The sequence below is a fragment of the Cetorhinus maximus genome, chromosome 1 (assembly GCF_964194155.1).
Source record: "Cetorhinus maximus chromosome 1, sCetMax3.hap1.1, whole genome shotgun sequence".
In the NCBI taxonomy this organism is placed as follows: Eukaryota; Metazoa; Chordata; class Chondrichthyes; order Lamniformes; family Cetorhinidae; genus Cetorhinus; species Cetorhinus maximus.
The window spans coordinates 100,172,459-100,193,195 of NC_135879.1; the positions used below are offsets into that span (position 1 = coordinate 100,172,459).

Here is a 20,737-nt window from a genome sequence, read left to right on the forward strand (position 1 = left end):
AGGGGGAACATGGAGGTGAGTGCACAGTAACGTTGCGCAGTGCTTGCCCGGGGCGCCTGTTGGATTTCAAGGTTGAGGCACGTTGGAGGCATTGGGGCAAGGGCAGCCCTGTGGTTGAAGGTAGTGCACAAACACATGCGGGTGGGCGAGGGAAGCAGCCATGCTTTAGGGAAACCTTGTACAAAGTGACCATTCCTCTGCAGCTGAGACAGGTCCGGTACAGTCACATTGATATGATTGGAGTCGCGCCTCTAGCTGATCTGCCCACTCAAGCAATGCAGGGGAATGAAAAGTGCCACCAAGTGCTCCAGAGCTTTTCGCTCGGGCACAGACTGCAAACTAATGAGCGTTTTAGTGGACTGCAGAACAGTTGGACAACTGGGCATTTTTTTTTATATAATCTTTAGAAATGTCTACCTAAACAGAGTTGGTGTATTTGGTGACCGCTTTGGTGCCTTCGGAGACGGCATGTTTGGCCAATTCCCCTGGCAGCATGAGGCAGACGGTGCTCTGGATCTCCCGGGCCGAGATGGTGTGGCACTTGTTGTAGTGAATGAGGTGTGAAGGCGCGGAGGCGATACGCTCAAAAATGTCGACAACGAAGGAATTCATAACACTCATGGCCTTGGACGAGATCCTGGTGGAAGGGTGGACCTGGGTCAGCACCCTGTACATGTAAATGGAATAGCTCTGCTTGCGAGATTTTCTCGGCTTCTTAGGCGGCTTCTTGGTGACTTTAATCAGTGACTGTTTCGACGCCTTGCGGGACGCACCGCCCTTCGTCGCAGCCGCCACGTCAGGCATTGCACTCAACACGGACCAACACAAGTCACATTGGATGACTGGGCATGTTGTACAATCTCCTTGCTAAAACTGGCCATGGAGCAGTCACTGGTGGAGGTGCTCACAGCCCCTTGCAATGTCATCATCCTGGTTTGGACCAGTGTCCCCCATGGTTCAAGCTAACAGTGCAGCCTTGCAGTGCGGGTTAGGAGAATGCCTGAGCTTAAGCTGAGAGCACAGCATGCAGTCCAGTGGGCAAAGCTGATGCCAATCAATCAGTCAGGTGGAGTGGGATGAAGGTGGGTGGGGTTTTGGGCAGCCATGCAGCGCACTAATCTCTGACTATCCAAGTGGTGGCCAGCACTCTCTGGAAAGCATTAAGCGGCCTTCAGACTTAAAGAAGAGAGGTTCTTAGTATACCCAAGCATCTCTCTTTCATCCTACAGGATTAGTACATCAGCAGCATGGAGCCTGGTGAACAAGCTGTATGCCTCGTTACATACAGAGAGAGTGAAGATGACAGAGAAGAGAGTGACGGAAGTGCCTGGCTGCACAGAGGAAGGAGCAGTACCCTCAGGAAGAAGGGGAGGCTGTGGCTCCTGCACATGCTGCTGAAGAGCCACTGTGAGCTGTTGCAGGCCTGCACCTAGCTAGACCCAGGGTCTATAGACGTTGCCTTTCATTCCTGCAGATGACCGAGAACCAGTGTCGCCGAAGGCTATGCATATCTAGGGAACTGGTCATCTGCCAGCCACTGTAGGATTTGGTGCCACGGGGACATGGAGGGCATCCACTGCCAGTGGTCGAGAAAGTGACAGCACCATTTTTGCACCAGTTGCTTCTTTCAGGGCTCCACAGATGATCTCTGTGGGATATCACAAGCCTCCATCCGCAAAAGCATCCATGACGTCACGGATGCTGTCTCCGCAAAGGCACACAACTTTGTGCATTTCGCCCGAGACCAAGAGAGCCAGGATGCAAGAGCGATTGGATTTGCCCAGATTTCAGGTTTCCCACAGGTGCAGGGTTCGATCGACTGCGCTCATGTGGCGCTCAGATCTCCGTCGCAACAAGGGGTCAACTATATCAACCACAAGGGATTCCACTCACTGAACGTGCAGCTAGTGTGCGACCACCAGAAACGCACCCTGCAGGTCTGTACATTATTTCCAACGACTGTCCATGACTCCTACATCCTCAGTTAGTCACAGGTGCCTGAGGTCTTCACAGAGGCTGCAGAGATGGCTCCTCGGAGACAAGGGCTACCCGCAGAGGACGTGGCTGATGACACCAGTGCGGCAGCCTCAGACTGCAGCAGAGCGACGGTATAATGAGGCTCATGCTACAACTCGCAACTTGGTGGAGCAAACCATCGGGATGCTGAAAATGAGGTGCCTGGACCAGCCTGGTGGAGCCCTGCAATACAGTCTGCAGATGGTATCACGCATCATTGTTGCCTGCTGTGCCCTTTACAACCTGGCGCTGCAACAGGGAGAGGAGCTGGCTGAGGAGGAGGTACAGGAGCAGGAGATCTCCTCTGATGAGGAGGACGTAGATGGTGATGAGGGTGAGGAAGTCCTTGAAGGCGATGATGACGGCGATGAAGCCCTTGCACTTGCCAGACCAGGCAGGCTTGGGAGGACCTCATGCTGCTAGATTTGTGGGGGATGATGACGACATGCAGTGAGGAGACACCATAGATCCTCACATTGCTTCTGTGAACGTTTGACCCCAGTCTGGCTTATGGCAGCGCACATATGCTCTGTGAGGATGCTCCTGTCATGGAGACGAAGTGGAGGCCCTAATAGTCGCCCGATTGCAGGAGGATGATGATGATGACATGCAGTGAGGATACTCCATAAATCTCCACATAGCATCTGAGAATGTCTGACTCCTGTCTGGCTGAGGGCAGCTCGCTTGTGCTCTGATCAGGGTCATACCATAGAGTCACAGCCATGAAACTTTAGAAGCACCTGATCCTTTGTTCACCTTCAGCACCCGAGCCCTTCAGGAGCACAGCGTCATTGGTCACAGATGCTGAAGAGATGGGGGCCAGCCCCACCTTAAAAGGTACTGAGAGCACACAGAGAGAATGACGGAACTCTGTGACGCCTGCCCACAACATTCTGGCAGCAATGACAAGCACCATTAAGGTGCAGACATCAGTAATGCGTCCAGGGAGTGTGAGGCTGGACCATCACTTTGGTCTAAAGGTTGCACAGAGCACATGGGAGAGGCCCTGGACTGAGACACCTGCCTTTATCTTGCACAGAAAGGTTTCACACCTGAGTGACACAAACACTGCTCATCAGAACAAGGAGCCAAAGGCAGGGAGACATTCCTCTGCTGCATGGAAGACATCATGGCGGGCCTCCATCGTGTCCAAAAGGCACTCAAGGGATGCATCATTGAACCTGGGGGCTGCAGTCTTCTTGCCTTTCGGGGCCATGTCTTCCATGAAGCAGTCCTGGGCTGGAAGCACTGAGAGGTGTGCGCACGGCTGCACTTTAAATATGGTGCCTGGCGTGATGAAGCGGCGAGGTGATGGCGTGGTGGGCGAAAGCGTTTCCCAGGAATGCATAATTAACGCAGCGGGTTTGGGACGATACGGTGTGAGAAGCTGCCATTGCGGCCGGCGGGTAAAGCAAAGCACTTTGTGCAAATCTTGGTCGATTCCGCCCAAAGTTTGGGAGAGGACACACCAAAAGCAAATCAGGGGTTTTCCATGGAGTGAAGTGAGGAGGACATAATTCATGTGCAGACTTGAGGGAGCAGGGACCCCAAATCCCAATGGTTGCACCAATGTACGTGAAGGGTAATGTCATTATTGCCTGTATTGAAATAAAATTGTACTTAAAGATAAACCAATGTCTTCACCACACTGGGTCCTACAGGTCACATATTGCAGCCCCCCCCCCCCCGCCCCACAAATGCTTTCAAAAAAATACATAAACGTACTTCCCCTTATTTCCCATTCCTCTCAAAAACATGCAAACAGTATCAAATGTGAGCCCAACATTACCCTGAGTTGACAAAGTAGCAAACTGAAAGTTTTGGGTGGAGAGTGGCAGTGAGCTGATTAGCATACTGGACGAGATTATCATGCAGGAAACGCGAGTTTGTGTTCAGCAGTTCCATCTGCTTGACAGCAGCTTGCACCACGTCCGGGTGGCTATGTCCCACTAAAAAAACAAGGGGAAAAAGAAATAAGGATATTCAAATACAAATGAAAGCATAATCAGTAATTCCCCTTTGACCAAAAATAAACAGAGAATGCTTGATTGTTGCCACGATTGACAAACCACTACCAAAATCACAGGAATGCAATACCTTGAATGGAGTACTGTCAGGTTACCATTAATGATAGTGTAATATAGACATTCATCCTTTTTTTTGCATCCTTTGAGACTATGCTTTTAATAAAGCCTGAATTCTTGCCATGGTTAACAATCTCACTCTACTTAACCTCAAAAAAAGTGCACCTAGCCACACCTAGGCAACACTGTTGCTTTCTATACCAGGAATTTCTGATAAAAGCAAGCCAGTTCATTACAACACTGAGGTCAACAGTTTTCATCCTTTAGAAATCAGGCTAGCAGGTGGCCAGCCACACTTCATTTACAATGTGGTTGACTCTTAAAATGCCCTCTGAACAAGGGCAATTAGGGATGGGAAATGAATGCTGGCCTAGCCAGTGACGCCCACATCTCATGTACGAATATTTTTAAAAATCCCTCACAATGTGCTGTAGCTTGAGCTTTCATCCCTTTGGCCTCTGCTGGATTCAAAAGCAAATTACAGAGCTGAAAAAATATTCAACCTATATCATTCAGCTTTTTTGAATTTTAAGGCTTCAATGCTAAGCTGGAAATGTAGCCGCCAAATTACAAGTGTTGCAATGGAAGAAGTTATAAGCAGCAGCTCCTTACCATGAGCTACATTGTTAATGCAGTCCAAGAACTCGGTGTCGTTCTCATCATACATGTACTGCCCCTGGGCACGGATTACCTTGAGTGGGTCCTTTGAAAAGAACACCTTGCATGATGGCCTGAATAGAAAGAAGTGATAGAGGTCAAAAGCTGAACTGTATTCAGTAGTTTAATGCAAGGGAAAAATAGATCTGAACGTTTACAGGTTATATAACCCAAAAGAGTCTTTTCCCAGTAGCCAAGCGACTATCAACACCTAAGGAAACAAATCAGCTACTCAAGTAACGTTTTGAAGTATTAACAATGGGTGTGTTAAAGGAATCAGCCACGTCTGTAATCACTACTCCTGCAGAATTTATTAGTCTAAAAAAAAACTTACGAGTTGTTAGCACCACTTTGCAAAACTGTAAAGTTCATCATTTTATCAGCACAGGTGCCTTATTTTGAATAGTCTGATGGCAATAAGATAATTGACAATTGCCCAATATGTCTCGACCTAGGTGTAGCTGGTGACAGATGGCATAGAGCAGTTGCAGACGAGTTACAGTGGATGTGTGAGGATGGCGCAAGACACACGAGTGTGACACACCATGACAGCAGATCTCCTGTCAGGAGTAGCTACAAGCAGCAGTAGCAGCAGCAACAGCAGCCCAACATAACAAGACACAAGGATGCCTGAATGATGAGGCCCACAACAACTCTGGTATTGGGCCTCAGGCCTCATTTCAATAGAGTGAGCGAGGAGCAAACCAAGATTGGGATGCAGTCAGTGTCGCCACAGCCCAATGAGTAACTGAAGAAGTTGAGGCCAGGAGTGGGGGAATTGCAGGCCGAATAGGGAAAAGGGTATTGGAGGTTGATTCATTGGGAGAACGGTGATGATCAAAGGATTTATGTTTTAAAATCACCTTTTTTTAGCTAAGATATTAAAACTGAGGGAATAAGAGACTATGTTAATAGAATCTGACCGCTGAGGTCTGGGTATTAACAGTGGCAGATTACTTAGGCAGGAGGTGTGGAATTTCCACTGGCAAACCTCAAAGTCTGCATTTTCTGCTTTAGAGTTTTAAAAAGCTTGCCTCTCTTTCCCTAAACATGTTCCCCAACTAGAAGTTAGCCTGATTGACAGGCTTGGCTTCTAGTCCAGTGGGGCGCACTCAGTAGCTGGCTACATGAGCAGGTAGGTCAAATCCACAACTTTGGGGCCTGGTCTTCAATTACAGTTGTAGGGCGTGGTGGTGGGGGGTGTTAAATCTGATCCCTGACCTCTGAGGTCACGGGGGCATGGGGTGGGGGGAGGGAGAGAGAGAGTGATCACGGACCCTAGGGATATTTGTACAGGTGAGACACCTGATGGGGAGGGGCTTGGGGGATGTGGGGAAAGCCCTCCAGCCCCTCTTGCCACAAGCAATGGTATGAAAGCAGTTAATTTCTTTCCAAAGCTGTCCTTGCCTTCAGCTTCCCAGATGCCTGATGCCTGGAAAAGCCAATGGAGCACAGTTAGAGCTGTGAAGCAGGTTAAATCAGAGGCTGCCAGCCACATCAAAAAATGTAAATGTCTGACCTGCCCCTTGGGAATGTGCTGGTTGTCCGCCCCTTGCTGCTCCTCTGTTAAACCCGGAAGTGGGTGGGTGGTGGGCTGGTTGGGCTGCATTTGAGATTTTTAAAAAAATGTAACCTCTGACCTGATCCCAATTGACCTCTGCTGCCGGCAGGATCTTCTGGTCCCAGAAGGACTCCAGAACTATATGACACAATCTAAAACTTAGAGCCAGAAAAGGTGTGAAAATCAGGAAGCACATTTTCACATCAAGGGTATTGGAAATCTGAAACTCCCTTATTCCCAAAAGGCTGGATCAACTGAAATTTTCAAGACTGTGATTGGTAGATTTTTGATGGGTAAAGGTATCTAGCATATTGAGCAAAGGAGCATAAATGGAATTGTAGTACAAATCAACCCTGGTCTAATTAAAAAGCAGAGCCAATTCGAGGGGCTGAATGGCTCTCTCCTGTTCTTCTGTTTCTACACTCCAAGGACCCTGCTACAGTATATGGAATCAGTGGTCAGTGGTGGGGTGGGGGAGCGAGGGTGGAGGTTGTGTGGGGGGGCGCAGAGGGAAGGAAAGTTGGAAGGGGAGATTTATATACTGAGTGTAGAGGTGGCAGGCACCCGTACCATTATGGGCACATCTCGTACGATCATCATGTTGCATAAATTAGAAACCGTGGTGTCTGTTTCCATCCAGGGAAAATATTCCTGGTCTCCTACAAGGACACCACCCCCCACCCCCCACAAAAATGACCTTTACTTCTGGGGTCCAAGCTACTTCCGTAGCCTGGAAAGTCCTACTTGAACCTTCTTGGAGGCTGGTTTGCCTGGTCTCGCTCTGTATTCCAGCTTCAACTTAATGCCAGGACCTGCTGAGATCAGGGGGTGTAGGGAGAAGTCATTTCCTCTAACAGAAGAGGCCATGCGTCAGACAAGGAAGGTCCATCCCAGAAAATGCCTCCTAGAATCTACCAGCATAGATTGGGAGCTGGTGTCTGTGGGTCTTAACCTAATCCCTGGGGCTTCCACTGTTAACCCACTGGAGTGAGATTGCGCTGGATACTAACATGTTTTCTTGGGAAAAAGCATTCATGAGAAACTGGATTTATTGTAGATGTTCATGTCTCATCATATCCAAACAAAATGAAATGTACAATTTTAGAAATACAAGTGAAGCCTTTGTACATTTTGGACGTTAAGAAAAATAATTTGTACTGTTGAGGACTGACTCATAACTTGTGGAAGGCTGAAGATGTGGAAACATCACCAGTCAATTTGTGCAAGGGTCATCACAGTAAATACCAACACAAGTTTTGGTGTTATGCCCTGGGATCTTTCCCAAGGAATGGCCTCCACTCTAGCCTGGAAATCAATGCCGGTGCTTTAGTAGTTCACGTCTGTCCGCCATTCTAATTGAGGTGTTGACCTATTTAAGATCCAACGATAATTACCTCTGGAAGAAAACAAATCTCCATGTGAATTTCGGTTTTGTAACATTGGCAATATTAATTCTGAACCTTCCACTAGGGAGATTGAAAGCAGTTTGGGAAACTGAGAAATAATTGTGCTTAATTTGACTTTTGTTGAATACATCAGAGTCATCAATGAAAAAAAAATTCCTGACTTCCCAATGTTAAATTTCAGCACAAAAATAAAAATACCTGGAAAAACTCAGCAGGTCTGGCAGCATCTGCGGAGAGAAACACAGTTATCATTTCGAGTCCGTACGACTCTTCAACAGAACTAAGTAAAAATAGAAGAGAGGTGAATTTTTACTTAGTTCTGTTGAAGAGTCATAGGGACTCGAAACGTTAACTTTGTTCCTCTCTGCGGATGCTGCCAGACCTGCTGAGTTTTTCCAGGTATTTTTATTTTTGTTTTGGATTTCCAGCATCCGCAGTTTTTTGCTTTTATCTTAAATTTCAGCACTTCTGATGTAGCGCTTTCTTTGTTGAGAGTATATTTTGGGAATTGAGGCATTCCCTCTTGCCATGTTTCAAAGGTCACATCCGATGTATGCAACTTGTGCGCAAAGCTCTGCAAAAGACAAAATTTACCCCTTGCTGCTTTGCACATCAACTCCCCCTCTCATTATCCTTTTAACTTCCCACACTGTTTCGGCCAAGTTTAATACAAACAGTCCCTCAATTTCCCCTCAGACGCTCTTCAGCCCTCTGGCTCGAATATTGTTTCCAACAAATCTCTTTGACTTTCCTGCTAAATTCTCTCATTTATATTCCACTGCTTTTCTGCCTGTTCTTGAGCTATTTAATTGACCTTTTGTTCCTGTTTGAATGAGTTTTCACAGCTAACTGAAATGATTTTTGTATCACATACAGAGTTCTACCTCACTCTCTTGCCTGTTAAGATCTATTTAAAGCCATTAACAGTCCATATGAAAGCACTTGGAATATCCTGTACCTTTTGATCAAGACTGTCCTGGGTACTGTATACCAGAAAGACTTCAGACTCCCTTTCCATTGCAACTGCACGTTGCCTCTTGAAACATCATGGGGGAGAAATCCAACTAGTGTTGGTTACCAACATGAAATAGGCAGCACAACCTAAATGTGTTTTCTAGGTATTTTTATTTTTGTTTTGGATTTGCAGCATCCGCAGTTTTTTGCTTTTAACCTAAATGTGTGTCTGAAGCTAATGCTGAGAGGCCCAAGTTACCGGGTAAATTTGGCATTGGGCCCTCAACTGGATTAAACTGGGTAACTGCAGGTGTAAGTTGGGCAGCCAGATACACAGTATACCAAGGGGCTGGAAAGCACATAAAACCCCTCGAGCTGTTTGCATCAGAGAATGCTTGACATGAAAGATGAATGTACAATGTAAACGTAGCCCATAATGACAAGGGTAATGAGGCACCCCATGTACTGTGTTGAAAGAAACTGGTTTGTATTGCACTGTATGGAATGCCAAATTTGAACTGTTATGTAAAGAACTTTTACACATTTTATGAATAAGATATATTTTTGAGAAAATAAATTGGATGACTAGATGCAGCTTGCCAGTTGGGACTTTGGGGTTTTCATTTGCTCTGATGCCAGGGCGGCATGTAGGTACATCATAGATGTGGGATGGGGTCAAACTGGGTTTGCGCTCACAGCCCAGAGCAGCCTGTAATATTTCTATGGAGCCAGGAGGAGCAATTTAACTACTGGTTAGGCCACTGATGAATGGGATGAAATGGTTGGAGCATGAGCAGCATAAATTCTGCTTACTTGATGAACGATATTGCATTGGCCCTAGGACCCCAATTCACATATGAAAGGCATCCTACAGATACCCTGAACATGAACTTCCAATTTGGCAGCTGGCGCATTTTCATGGGAAAGTCCTGCATGGAAGATAGCATTCCAAATTCTGCCCCTTCGGTGTTATTTTTTCACATTAAAATCAAATTCTTCCTTTGTGTCCTTATTCAGTGCACTCCTTAAAGGCACACCATGCATATTGTATATATTACTGTTCTTCACAGAATGGGTACTTAGTGAACCAGCAAAACACATCTTTGTGGAACAGGAGTCAGGGCTCCTTTGTGAAACTTCTTTAATCTGGTTCAATTTTGTGCTCAAGTCCCTGGAAAGAGACTTGAACACACAGCCTTCTGATTCAAAGAGTACTATCAACTCAACCCCACCTGATCTCTTCGTATCAGCACAAAAATCTAGGCTGACGCTGCAGTGCTGCACTGTGGGTGTTGCCGTCTTTCAGGAGAGTTGCTAAACCAGGCATCACCTGCTCTTTCAAGTGAATGTACAAGATCCCACGGCACTGTTTCCACAGAGTGGAATTACTTCAAATTTGAGGAAAAGGGAGTGAAATTTTAAACTTTAAGGCTTATACTTTTATGAAATCTAGGACTGCGTGCTTGCAATTTAGCATTTAAATTTACTGTTTTTAAGTTTTAAGTTTCTTAGCGGCTTAGGCAGGGCTAATCAAGCAAATCAAGCCTAGCGAGATCAGCAAATTAGGTAACTGGTCTAATCTGGTTTTGTAACCACAAGATTCATCTGAATGTCAGTAATATAAAGAAGAGAGGTTAAGTGTCTTGTCACAGAGTGCACTGGTACAGAGTGGAATTACTGGTGAGTTTGGTGAGGAGGGAGGGGAGGGATGTGCTTTTTTCTTTTCCTGTCTTTGTCAGCCTGCAGGAGACCAGGAGTTGAAAGCTGCACAAGAGGGCTAAGTTTTGAAAACATTCAAGAATGACATCACAGGAGAAACACAAATTCTTTTTGGTTGGTGAGAAACTGCAGCTAGGGAGGGATTTCAAGCAGCTGAAAATTAGAAAAACACATCCTTTTTAAAAGAAGGAGCTCCTTAGATTTAAGTAAGAAAAGCAAGCAATAGGGAAGTAAAGTTAAGTCAAGGTCAGGTAAAATAAAGTAGTATATGTAAACCAAAGTAAAATAAAGTTAACTTAAAGGAAGTAAATTGAAGCCATAGCAGGACAGCTTGGTTGTGTGGAATGCGTATCCTGTAATATGTGGGAAATCATGGACACTACTGCTGTCCTAGGTGACCACACGTGCAGGAAGTGTCACCAGCTGCAGAACCTAGAGCTCTGGGTTTTGGAGCTTGAGCAATGGCTGGAGTCACTGTGGCACGTTTGCGAGGCTGAGAGCTATGTGGATAGCACATTCAGAGAGGTGGTCACACCACAGCTTAAGAGCCTGGAGGCAGAAAGGGAAAGTGTGACCACCAGGCAAGCCAAGAGAATTAGGCAGATAGTGGAGGAGTCCCCTGCGGTCCCGCATGCCAATCAGTTTGTTGTTTTGGATACTGGTAAGGAGATGTGCAGTCAGATCCAGGTTTGTGGCACCACAGGTGGCTCTGATATACAGGAGGGGAGGAAGTTGAGGGGAAGAGCAGTAGAAATAGGGCATTCGATAGTTAGGGGAACAGACAGGTGTTTCTGTGGCTGTAGATGTGACTCCAGGATGGTATGTTTCCTCCCTGGTGCCAAGGTCACGGATGTCACAGAGCGGCTGCAGGACATTCTTCTAGTGGAGGGTTATCAGCTAGAGGTTGTGCTCCATGTTGGTACCAATGGCTTAGGTAGGAAAGGGGATGGGGTCCTGAAAGCAGATTTCAGGATGCTTGGAAGGAGATTGAAAAGCAGGACCTCTATTGCAGTAATCTCTGGATTACTCCCAGTCCTGCATGCAAGTGAGTATAGAAATAGGAGAATTGAGCGATTGAACACTTGGCTGGATAGCTGGGGAAGAATTATCCCCCGTCAGTGGGGTTGTGCAGGGGCGCACGGGGGCGGCCGATCGGGTCCGTGCTGCCATTATACATGGGCGGGCCAATTAAAGCCCACCCAGCATGACCTGCGCCTGGAAGCACTGAGCGCTCCCTGTGCGGGCAGTGGGGGGAGCGTTCCCTGAGTCGGGGCCTGCGCTCTTAGAAATCTCCCAGGAACAGAGCTGCCTCAGGGAGATTAGTTTAAGTTCCCAAAATTTTAATAAAGAAAAAAAAAATTTAAGACATGTCCCCTCATGTGACAGTGTTACATGAGCTGGGCCATGTCAATGAATTTTTATAAAAAATTTTATTCAATTTATAAACACTACATGAAACCTCATCCTGCCTGTGGATGAGGTTCCATGAAAAATGTAAAGGCCGCCTGGGCTCTTTGCCTGCCCGCCAACCTTAAGGTTGGGCGGGCAGCTCAGTTTATTAGTTTAATTGATACTTAAATGGCCTTAATAGGCCTTTGACAGTTTGGCAGGCACCCAGCCGACTCAGGTGCACGCCCGCCGAACTGAAAATCTGAATGACGCGCAGTGACATCAGGACGCATGCCCAACGTCACCACGTGTCATTTTACGCCTCGGTGAGCAGGGGCAGACCCTGCCCACTGAGCCAAAGATTCAGGCCCTGCTGTAGGAGGGATGGCATCAGATTTCTGATGTATTGGGACTGGTTCTGGGGATCTGGAATCTGTACAAGCCAGACGGTCTACGCCTGAACAGGACTGGGATGAATATCCTCGCAAGAAGATTTGCTGGTGCTGTTGGGTGGGGATTTAAACTAGATTGGCAGAGCGCTGGGACCTGAGGGCAAATTCAGAGCAGGGAATGGGAGATGGAGAACTGGTGTCATCCTGAAAGATTGAAGACAAACAGGTTAAATAGTGTACAGCATGGGAATTTGGCAGTTTTAAAAGGTGTACATGTGAATGCAAGGCTTATAGCAAATAAAGCCAATGAACTGAGGGCACACATAGATACATGGCAGCATGAAACCATCACTATAATGGAAACTTGGCTTAAAGAGGGGCAAAAATAACAGCACAGCATCCATGGATATAGAGTTTTCAGGCAGGATAGGGAGGGGGATAAAAAAAAAAGTGGGGTGTAGCATTATTGGTTAAAGAAACAATTACAGATGTGAGGACGGATGGTATGCTAAATGAAACATGAAACAAGGCCATATGGGTTGAGCTCAGAAATGAAAAAGGGGCAGCCACATTGCTAGAAGTATACTATAGACCTCCAAATGGTGGAAGGGAGCTAGAAGAGCAAATACATAGGCAATTTTCTGAGTGCAAAAACAATAGGGCAGTAATAGTTGGAGACTTCAATAACCCTAATATAATTTGGGATACGAACAGTGTGAAGGGCATAGAGTGCACAAAATTCTTGAGCTGCATTCAAGAGAACTTTTTCAACCAGCAAGTAACAAGCCCAACGAGAGGGGCCACAATTCTAGGTTTATTCTTGGGGAGTGAAGCTGGGCAAGTAGATGAAGTAGTAGTGGGGGACCATTTTGGAGATAGTGACCATAATACAAGTTAGATTTAGCATCATTATAGAAAAGGACAAAGGTAGAACAGGAGTAAAAGTTCTATATTGGTGGAAAACAAATTTTACAAAGCTGAGAGGTGAACTGGCGAAAGTGGACTGGAAACAGCTACTAGAAGGGAAAATGGTGTCAAATCAGTGGGAGGTATTCAAAAGCGAGATTCTACAGGCGCAGTGTAGACATATCCCCATAAAGAAAAAGAATGGTACTGCCAAATCTAGAGCCCCCCGGTTATCCAGAAGCATACAGGGTGAAATAAAGCAGAAAAAACTTATGACAGTCACAAAAAGCTTAATACTACAGAAAGCCTAGAGGAGTATAGGAAGTACAGGGGTGAAGTAAAAAAGGAAATCAGGAAAACGAAGAGAAGATACAAAAAAAATATTTGCAGGTAAAATCTAAGAAAATCCAAAGATGTTTTACCAGTACATTAAAAGCAAGAGGATAACTCAGGAAAGGGTAGGGCCTAACAAAGATGTACAGGGTAACTTATGGGCAGAATTTTCTGCCTGTCAGGTGGGTGGAGCGGGAGCGGGTCTGCGCCACCATTTTACATGGGCAGGTCAATTAAGGCCTGCCCAGCGTGACGCGCGACCAGAAGCGGGTTGCCCCAGTCGGGAGCGCACTCTTTCACACAAACGCGCGAAAGAGCGCAGAAATCTCCCTGAGGCAAAGATGTTCCATTAATGTCCATTAGCCTTCCTAATTCCCTGCTACACCTGCATGTTAGCTTTCAGTGACTTATGGACAAGGATACCCAGGTCCCTTTGTACATCTACATTTTCTAATCTCTTACCATTTAGGAAATACTTTGCACATCTGTTCCTTCTACCAAAGTGGATAACCTCATATTTTTTCAAATTATATTCCATCTGCCATATTCTTGCCCACTCACTAAGTCTGTCCAAATCCTCCTGTAGCCACTTTACATCTTCCTCACAACCCACATTTCCACCTAGCTTTGTATCATCTGCGAACTTGGAAATATTACATTTGGTCCCCACATCTAAATCATTGATAGATATTGTGAATAGCTGGGGCCCAAGTACTGATCCTTGTGGTACCCCACTAGTTACAGGCTGCCAACGCGAGAATGACCCATTTATTCCTACTCTCTGTTTTCTGCCTGTTAACCAATCCTTAATCCATGCCAGTATATTGCCTCCTATCCCATGGGCTTTTATTTTACTAATCAACCTCCTGTGGGATACTTTATCAAAAGCCTTCTGAAAATCCAAGTATACTATATCCATTGACTCTTTGTCAATTTTGTTAGTAACATCATCACAAAAATTCCAACAAGTTTATCAAACATGATTTCCCATTCGCAAATCCATGCTGACTACGTTTAATCAGATCATGGTTATCCAAGTATCCATTTATCACATCCCTTATAATAGATTCTAGCATTTTCCCTACTACTGATGTAAGGCTAACAGGTCTGTAGTTCCGTTTTCCCTCTCCCTCCCTTCTTAAACAGTGGGGTGACATTTGCTACCTTCCAATCTTCAGGAACCATTCCAGAATCTATAGAATTTTGGAAAATGATCACCAATGCATCCACTATCTCTATAGCAACCTCTTTCAACACTCTGGGATGCAGAATATCAGGTCCTGGGGACTTAACAACTTTCAGTCCCATTAATTTCTCCAATACAACCTTCTTACTGATACTAATTTCCTTCAACCCCTCATTCTCCCTAGTCCCTTAGATCTCGAAACCTGTATCTTCCTCAATGAAAATAGACACAAAGTAACCTTTTAGCTTCTCTACCATTTCTCCTTTCCCCATTATTAATTCTCCTGACTCTGCCTGTAATGGGCCCACATTTGTCTTAGCAAAACACTTCCTTTTTACATACCTATTGAAGCTTTTACAGTCCTTTTTTATGTTTTTTGCTAGATAGCATTCATTTTCTATTTCTCCCTTTCTTTACCAGTTTCTTAATCTTCCTATGCTGTATTCTAAAAACCTCCCAATCCTCAGGTTTACTACTACTACTGGCAACTTTATAAGCCTTTTCTTTTAATCTTTTACAAACTTTAACTTCCTTTGTCAGCCACGGTTGACTGACTTTTTTGAGCTTTTGCACCTTGAAGGAATGTATAGGTGCTATGAGCTATGTAATAGTTCTTTGAAGACTATCCATTGCCTAAGTACAGTCATGCCTTTTAATGTATTTTTCCAATCCACCTCAGCCAATTTGTCCCAAATGCCATCATAATTTCCTTTATTCAACTTTAGTACCCTTGCTTCAGAGTGAACTACCTCACTTTCAAACAAAGTAAAATTCTATCATATTGTGGTCACTCATCCCTAAAGGTTCTTTTACAACAAGCTTATTAATTTGCCCTTTTTCATTACATAATACTAGATCTAAAATAGCCTGTACTCTCGTCAGCTCCTCAACATACTGCTCTAGAAAACCATCCGTAACACACTCCAGAAACGCTTCATAAAAACAAAAAACTACTGTGGATGCTGGAAATCCAAAACAAAAACAGAATTACCTGGAAAAACTCAGCAGGTCTGGCAGCATCGGCGGAGAAGAAAAGAGTTGACGTTTTGAGTCCTCATGACCCTTCAACAGAACTGAGTATAGTTAGGAGAGGGGTGAAATATAAGCTGGTTTAAGGTGGGGTGGTGGGGGGAGGGTGGGGGGGTGGGGGAGAGAAGTTGTGTGGTTGTAGGGACTGAATGCGATGGGAACAGCAGTCTGAGAAATGTTTTATGTCCCAGAGATACCTGTAATCCTGGGTGGGTTCGAAACAAGAGGGATGGAATTTCAGTTGAAATCCATGCGGGGTGAGTCAGAGACGGAGACAGTCACTGAGAAAGGAAATATGGCTGTGAAAGCGGGTTTCAGTAAACACCTTGTCAAACACCAGGAGAGAAATGGAAAGCAATGAAGGTGAACAAGGCAGAAGAGACAGGCGGAAATCCTGTCGGAGAACAGAGCAACTCCAGCATGATGCCACCACCAAACACATCTTCCCTTCACCCCCTCTGGCGGCATTCCGTAGTGATCGTTCCCTCCGGGACACCCTGGTCCACTCCTCCATCACCCCCTACTCCTCAACCCCCACTTATGGCACCTCCCCATGCCCACGCAGAAGATGCAACACCTGCCCCTTCACTTCCTCTCTCCTCACCGCCCAAGGGCCCAAACACTCCTTTCAAGTGAAGCAGCATTTCACTTGCATTTCCCCTAACTTAGTCTACTGCATTCGTTGCTCCCAATGCGGTCTCCTCTACATTGGAGAGACCAAACGCAAACTGGGCGACCGCTTTGCAGAACACCTGCGGTCTGTCCGCAAGAAAGACCCAAACCTCCCTGTTGCTTGCCATTTTAACACTCCACCCTGCTCTCTTGCCCACATGTCTGTCCTTGGCTTGCTGCATTGTTCCAATGAAGCCCAACGCAAACTGGAGGAGCAGCACCTCATCTTCCGACTAGGCACTTTACAGCCTTCCGGGCTGAATATTGAATTCAACAACTTTAGATCTTAAACTCCCTCCCCCCATCCCCACCCCATTTCTTCCCCCTCCCTTTTGTTTTTTTCAATAATTTATATAGATTTTTCTTTTCCCACCTATTTCCATTATTTTTAAATCTACAACTAATACCTTGTCAGTCTTTCCACCCCACCCCCACTAGAGCTGTACCTTGAGTGTCCTGCCATCCATTCTTAATTAGCACATTTTCTTAGATAATATCACCACCTTCAACACCTCTTTGATCCTTTTGTCTGTGACATCTTTTGATTATCTGCTCCTATCACTGCTTGCTTGTCTCTACAACCAACCCCCCCAACTTCTCTCCCCCCGCCCCCCACCTTAAACCAGCTTATATTTCACCCCTCTCCTAACTATACTCAGTTCTGTTGAAGGGTCATGAGGACTCGAAACGTCGACTCTTTTCTTCTCCGCCGATGCTGCCAGACCTGCTGAGTTTTTCCAGGTAATTCTGTTTTTGTTCCAGAAACTCTTCTTCCACAAGCATTAGTGCTCAATAGGTTTACCCAGTCTATATGCACATTGAAGTCACCCATGATTACTGTATTGCCCATGCTACATGCTTTTCTCCTCTCCTGATTAATACCATGCCCCACATTACCACTAAGATAAAAACAAAAAGCTAAAAGCGGATGCTGGAAATCCAAAACAAAAACAGAATTACCTGGAAAAACTCAGCAGGTCACCTCTTCACCATGGATGTCCAATCCCTCTACACCTCCATCCCCCACCAGGATGGTCTGAGGGCCCTTAGCTTCTTCCTTGAACAGAGGCCCCAACAATCCCCATCCACCTCCGTCTGGCTGAACTTGTTCTCACAGTGAACAATTTCTCCTTTAACTCCTCTCACTTCCTCCAAATAAAAGGTGTGGCTATGGGTACCCGCATGGGCCCCAGCTATGCCTGTCTCTTTATGGGGTATGTGGAACATTCCTTGTTCCAGTCCTACTCCGGCCCCCTCCCACAACTCTTTCTCCGGTACATCGATGATTACTTCGGTGCTGCTTCATGCTCTCGTCGGGACCTGGAAAAATTTATTAATTTTGCTTCCAATCTCCACCCCTCCATCATCTTCACATGGTCCATCTCTGACACTTCTCTTCCCTTCCTTGACCTCTCTGTCTCAATTTCTGATGATAGACTGTCCACCAATATCCATTACAAGCCTACCGACTCCCACAGCTACCTCGACTACAGCTCCTCACACCCCGCTTCTTGTAAAGACTCCATCCCATTCTCTCAGTTCCTTCGCCTCCGTCGCATCTGTTCTGATGACGCTACCTTCAAAAACAGCTCCTCTGACATGTCCTCCTTCTTCCTTAACCGAGGTTTTCCATCCACGGTCGTTGACAGGGCCCTCAACCGTGTCCGGCCCATATCCCGCGCATCCTCCCTCACGCCTTCTCCTCCTTCCCAGAAACATGATAGGGTCCCCCTTGTCCTCACTTATCACCCCACCAGCCTCCGCATTCAAAGGATCATCCTCAGCCATTTCCGCCAACTCCAGCATGATGCCACCACCAAACACATCTTCCCTTCACCACCCCCTGACGGCATTCCGTAGGGATCGTTCCCTCCGGGACACCCTGGTCCACTCCTCCATCACCCCCTACTCCTCAACCCCCACTTATGGCACCTCCCCATGCCCACGCAGAAGATGCAACACCTGCCCATTCACTTCCTCTCTCCTCACCGTCCAAGGGCCCAAACACTCCTTTCAAGTGAAGCAGCATTTCACTTGCATTTCCCCTAACAGTCTACTGCATTTGTTGCTCCCAATGTGGTCTCCTCTACATTGGAGAGACCAAACGCAAACTGGGCGACCGTTTTGCGGAACACCTGCGGTCTGTCCGCAAGAAAGACCCAAACCTCCCTGTCGTTTGCCATTTTAACACTCCACCCTGTTCTCTTGCCCACATGTCTGTCCTTGGCTTGCTGCATTGTTCCAGTGAAGCCCAACGCAAACTGGAGGAACAGCACCTCATCTTCCGACTAGGCACTTTACAGCCTTCCGGGCTGAATATTGAATTCAACAACTTTAGATCTTAAACTCCCCCTCCCCCCATTTCTTCCCCCCCCCACCCCCCGCTTTTTTTTTTCAATAATTTATATAGATTCTTCTTTCCCCACCTATTTCCATTATTTTTAAATCTAAAGCTAAAACCTTGTTAGCCTTTCCACCCCACCCCCACTAGAGCTGTACTTTGAATATCCTGTCCTCCATTCTTAATTAGCACTTTTCTCAGACAAAACACCTCTTTGACCCTTTTGTCTGTGACATCTTTTGATTATCTGCTCATCTCCACAATCACCACACCCTCAATGTGTCTCTCTCTCCTCCCACCACCACCACCTTAAACCAATTTATATTTCTCCCTTCTTCTAACTATGCTTCAGTTCTGCCGAAGGGCCATGAAGGCTCGAAACGTTAACTGATTTCTTCTCCGCCGATGCTGCCAGACCTGCTGAGTTTTTCCAGGTAATTCTGTTTTTGTCCCACATTACCACTACTGTTTGGTGGCCTATAAACAACTTCAACCAATGTCTGCTGCCCTTTGCTGTTTCTGAGCTCCACCCAAACAGATTCCATACATTACAAAGGGTAATGATCAATGGATGTTTTTGTGAATGGTTTCCAGTGGTGTTCCACAGGGCTCAGTGTTGGGGCCTTTGCTGTTTGTTGTATATATATTAATGATTTGGACTTAAATGTGGGAGGCATGATTGGGAAATTTGCAGATAACACAAAAGTTAGCCATGTAGTTGATAGTGAAGAGGATAGCTATTGTCTCCAGAAAGATATCAATGGTTTGGTTCAGTGAGCGGAAAAGTAGCAAATGGAATTCAATCCAGAGAAATGTGAGGTAATGCATTTGGGGAGGGCAAACAAACAAGGGAATACACAATAAATGGAAGGATATTGAGAGGGGCTGAGGAAGTGACAGGCCTTGGAGAGCGTGTTCACAGGTCCCTGAAGGTGGCAGGCCAGGTGGATAAGGTGGTAAAGAAAGCACATGGAATGCTTTCCTTTATTGGGTGAGGTATTGAATACAGAAGCAGGAATGTAATGATGGAACTGTATAAAAGCTGGTCAGGCCACAGCTGGAATTTTGTGTACAGTTCTGGTCACCACATTACAGGCCCCTGGTAATTTTGTACACCTCAATTAGGTCACCTCTCAGCCTCCTCTGTTCTAAGGAAAACAACCCTAGCCTATCCAATGCATAGCTGCAATTTTCTAGCCCTGTCAATGATTTTGTAAATCTCCTCCGTACTCTCTCCAGAGCAATTATGTCCTTCCTGTAATGTGGATGAAGATGAAGGGGACAACAGGGACTCGTCTGCAGCAGAAAAGAGCAATGAAGGTGAAAGCAGTGTGTGTTGCAAAAAAGCTAAAAAGCTTTTAGCTTTTTGTTTTTATCTCTGTGTTGCACACTCCTCTGCTCACACTTGTACTGAGCTCTAAATAGTGCAGCAACTCCCGGACGGTCACACACCAAACACGGGAGGACAACTCCCGAGGTCATATTATACACACACACACACATTTTAAGTCATTCTCTGCGTCGGGGGTGGGACAGAACGAGTAGAGTTTAAAGGAAAGTAGAGGCTATAAAGTGGTCACGGATGCACTCACCCGATGTGCCTTTGCCGGAGTTGAATGGTTCGCTGTTTGCTGAAGAGTTCAGTGGCCATTCCGCCAGGTTTCTGGAGCCCGGGAACTGTCAGTTTCAACAGTGCTTCAGGCGCTACCCTCTCCAAACCTGTCCCGAAACCTTACCACCAGCTGATGCTGACGTTTTCCCCTCCGATTAATACCTAACGAAGTCACGAATTGAAAGACACTTTAAGCCCTCGCACACCACTCGCTCTGTTCGCGATAGCTTTGTTCCCTTTTATAGTGTTTGATAAACAGGTTTATCACGTGTGTTGGACTCCAGCCTGTTGTTGCTTTCAATGCTTATCCGCCTCCTATTCCCGAGTTGTTTTATTCCCAAAGCTTCCTCCTCCTATTCCCCCTCGCCTCGGCTCAGAGTTCCCTGTGCGGGGTGGGGGACTTCCTGCTAATATTAGCGTGCACAAGACTGTTCAGCTCAGCAAAGGCACACGGAATTTTGAGAAAAATAAACACAGAAC

At 46.0% G+C, this 20,737-nt stretch overlaps 1 protein-coding gene across 4 annotated transcripts in view; it reads right to left on the reverse strand.

Annotated features, from left to right (window-relative positions):
- etnppl (ethanolamine-phosphate phospho-lyase) overlaps window positions 1-20,521 on the reverse strand; it is a 57,292-nt gene extending 36,771 nt beyond the window's left edge. For 2 of the 4 annotated variants that reach the window (XR_013576994.1, XM_078544796.1), the window contains exons 1-3: window positions 20,238-20,520; window positions 4,713-4,831; window positions 3,806-3,965 (exon numbers count right to left, since the gene is read on the reverse strand). Coding sequence is in view for 3 of the 4 variants with exons in the window: in XM_078544796.1 (XP_078400922.1) it covers window positions 3,806-3,965; window positions 4,713-4,831; window positions 20,238-20,296 (338 nt within the window). In the remaining variant the exon portion in view is untranslated. Of the gene's footprint in view, window positions 1-3,805; window positions 3,966-4,712; window positions 4,832-20,237 lie in introns of all 4 variants that reach the window. The other 2 variants (XM_078544793.1, XM_078544787.1) reach the window with 2 other exon arrangements.
- Window positions 20,522-20,737: the final 216 nt, after the last annotated feature.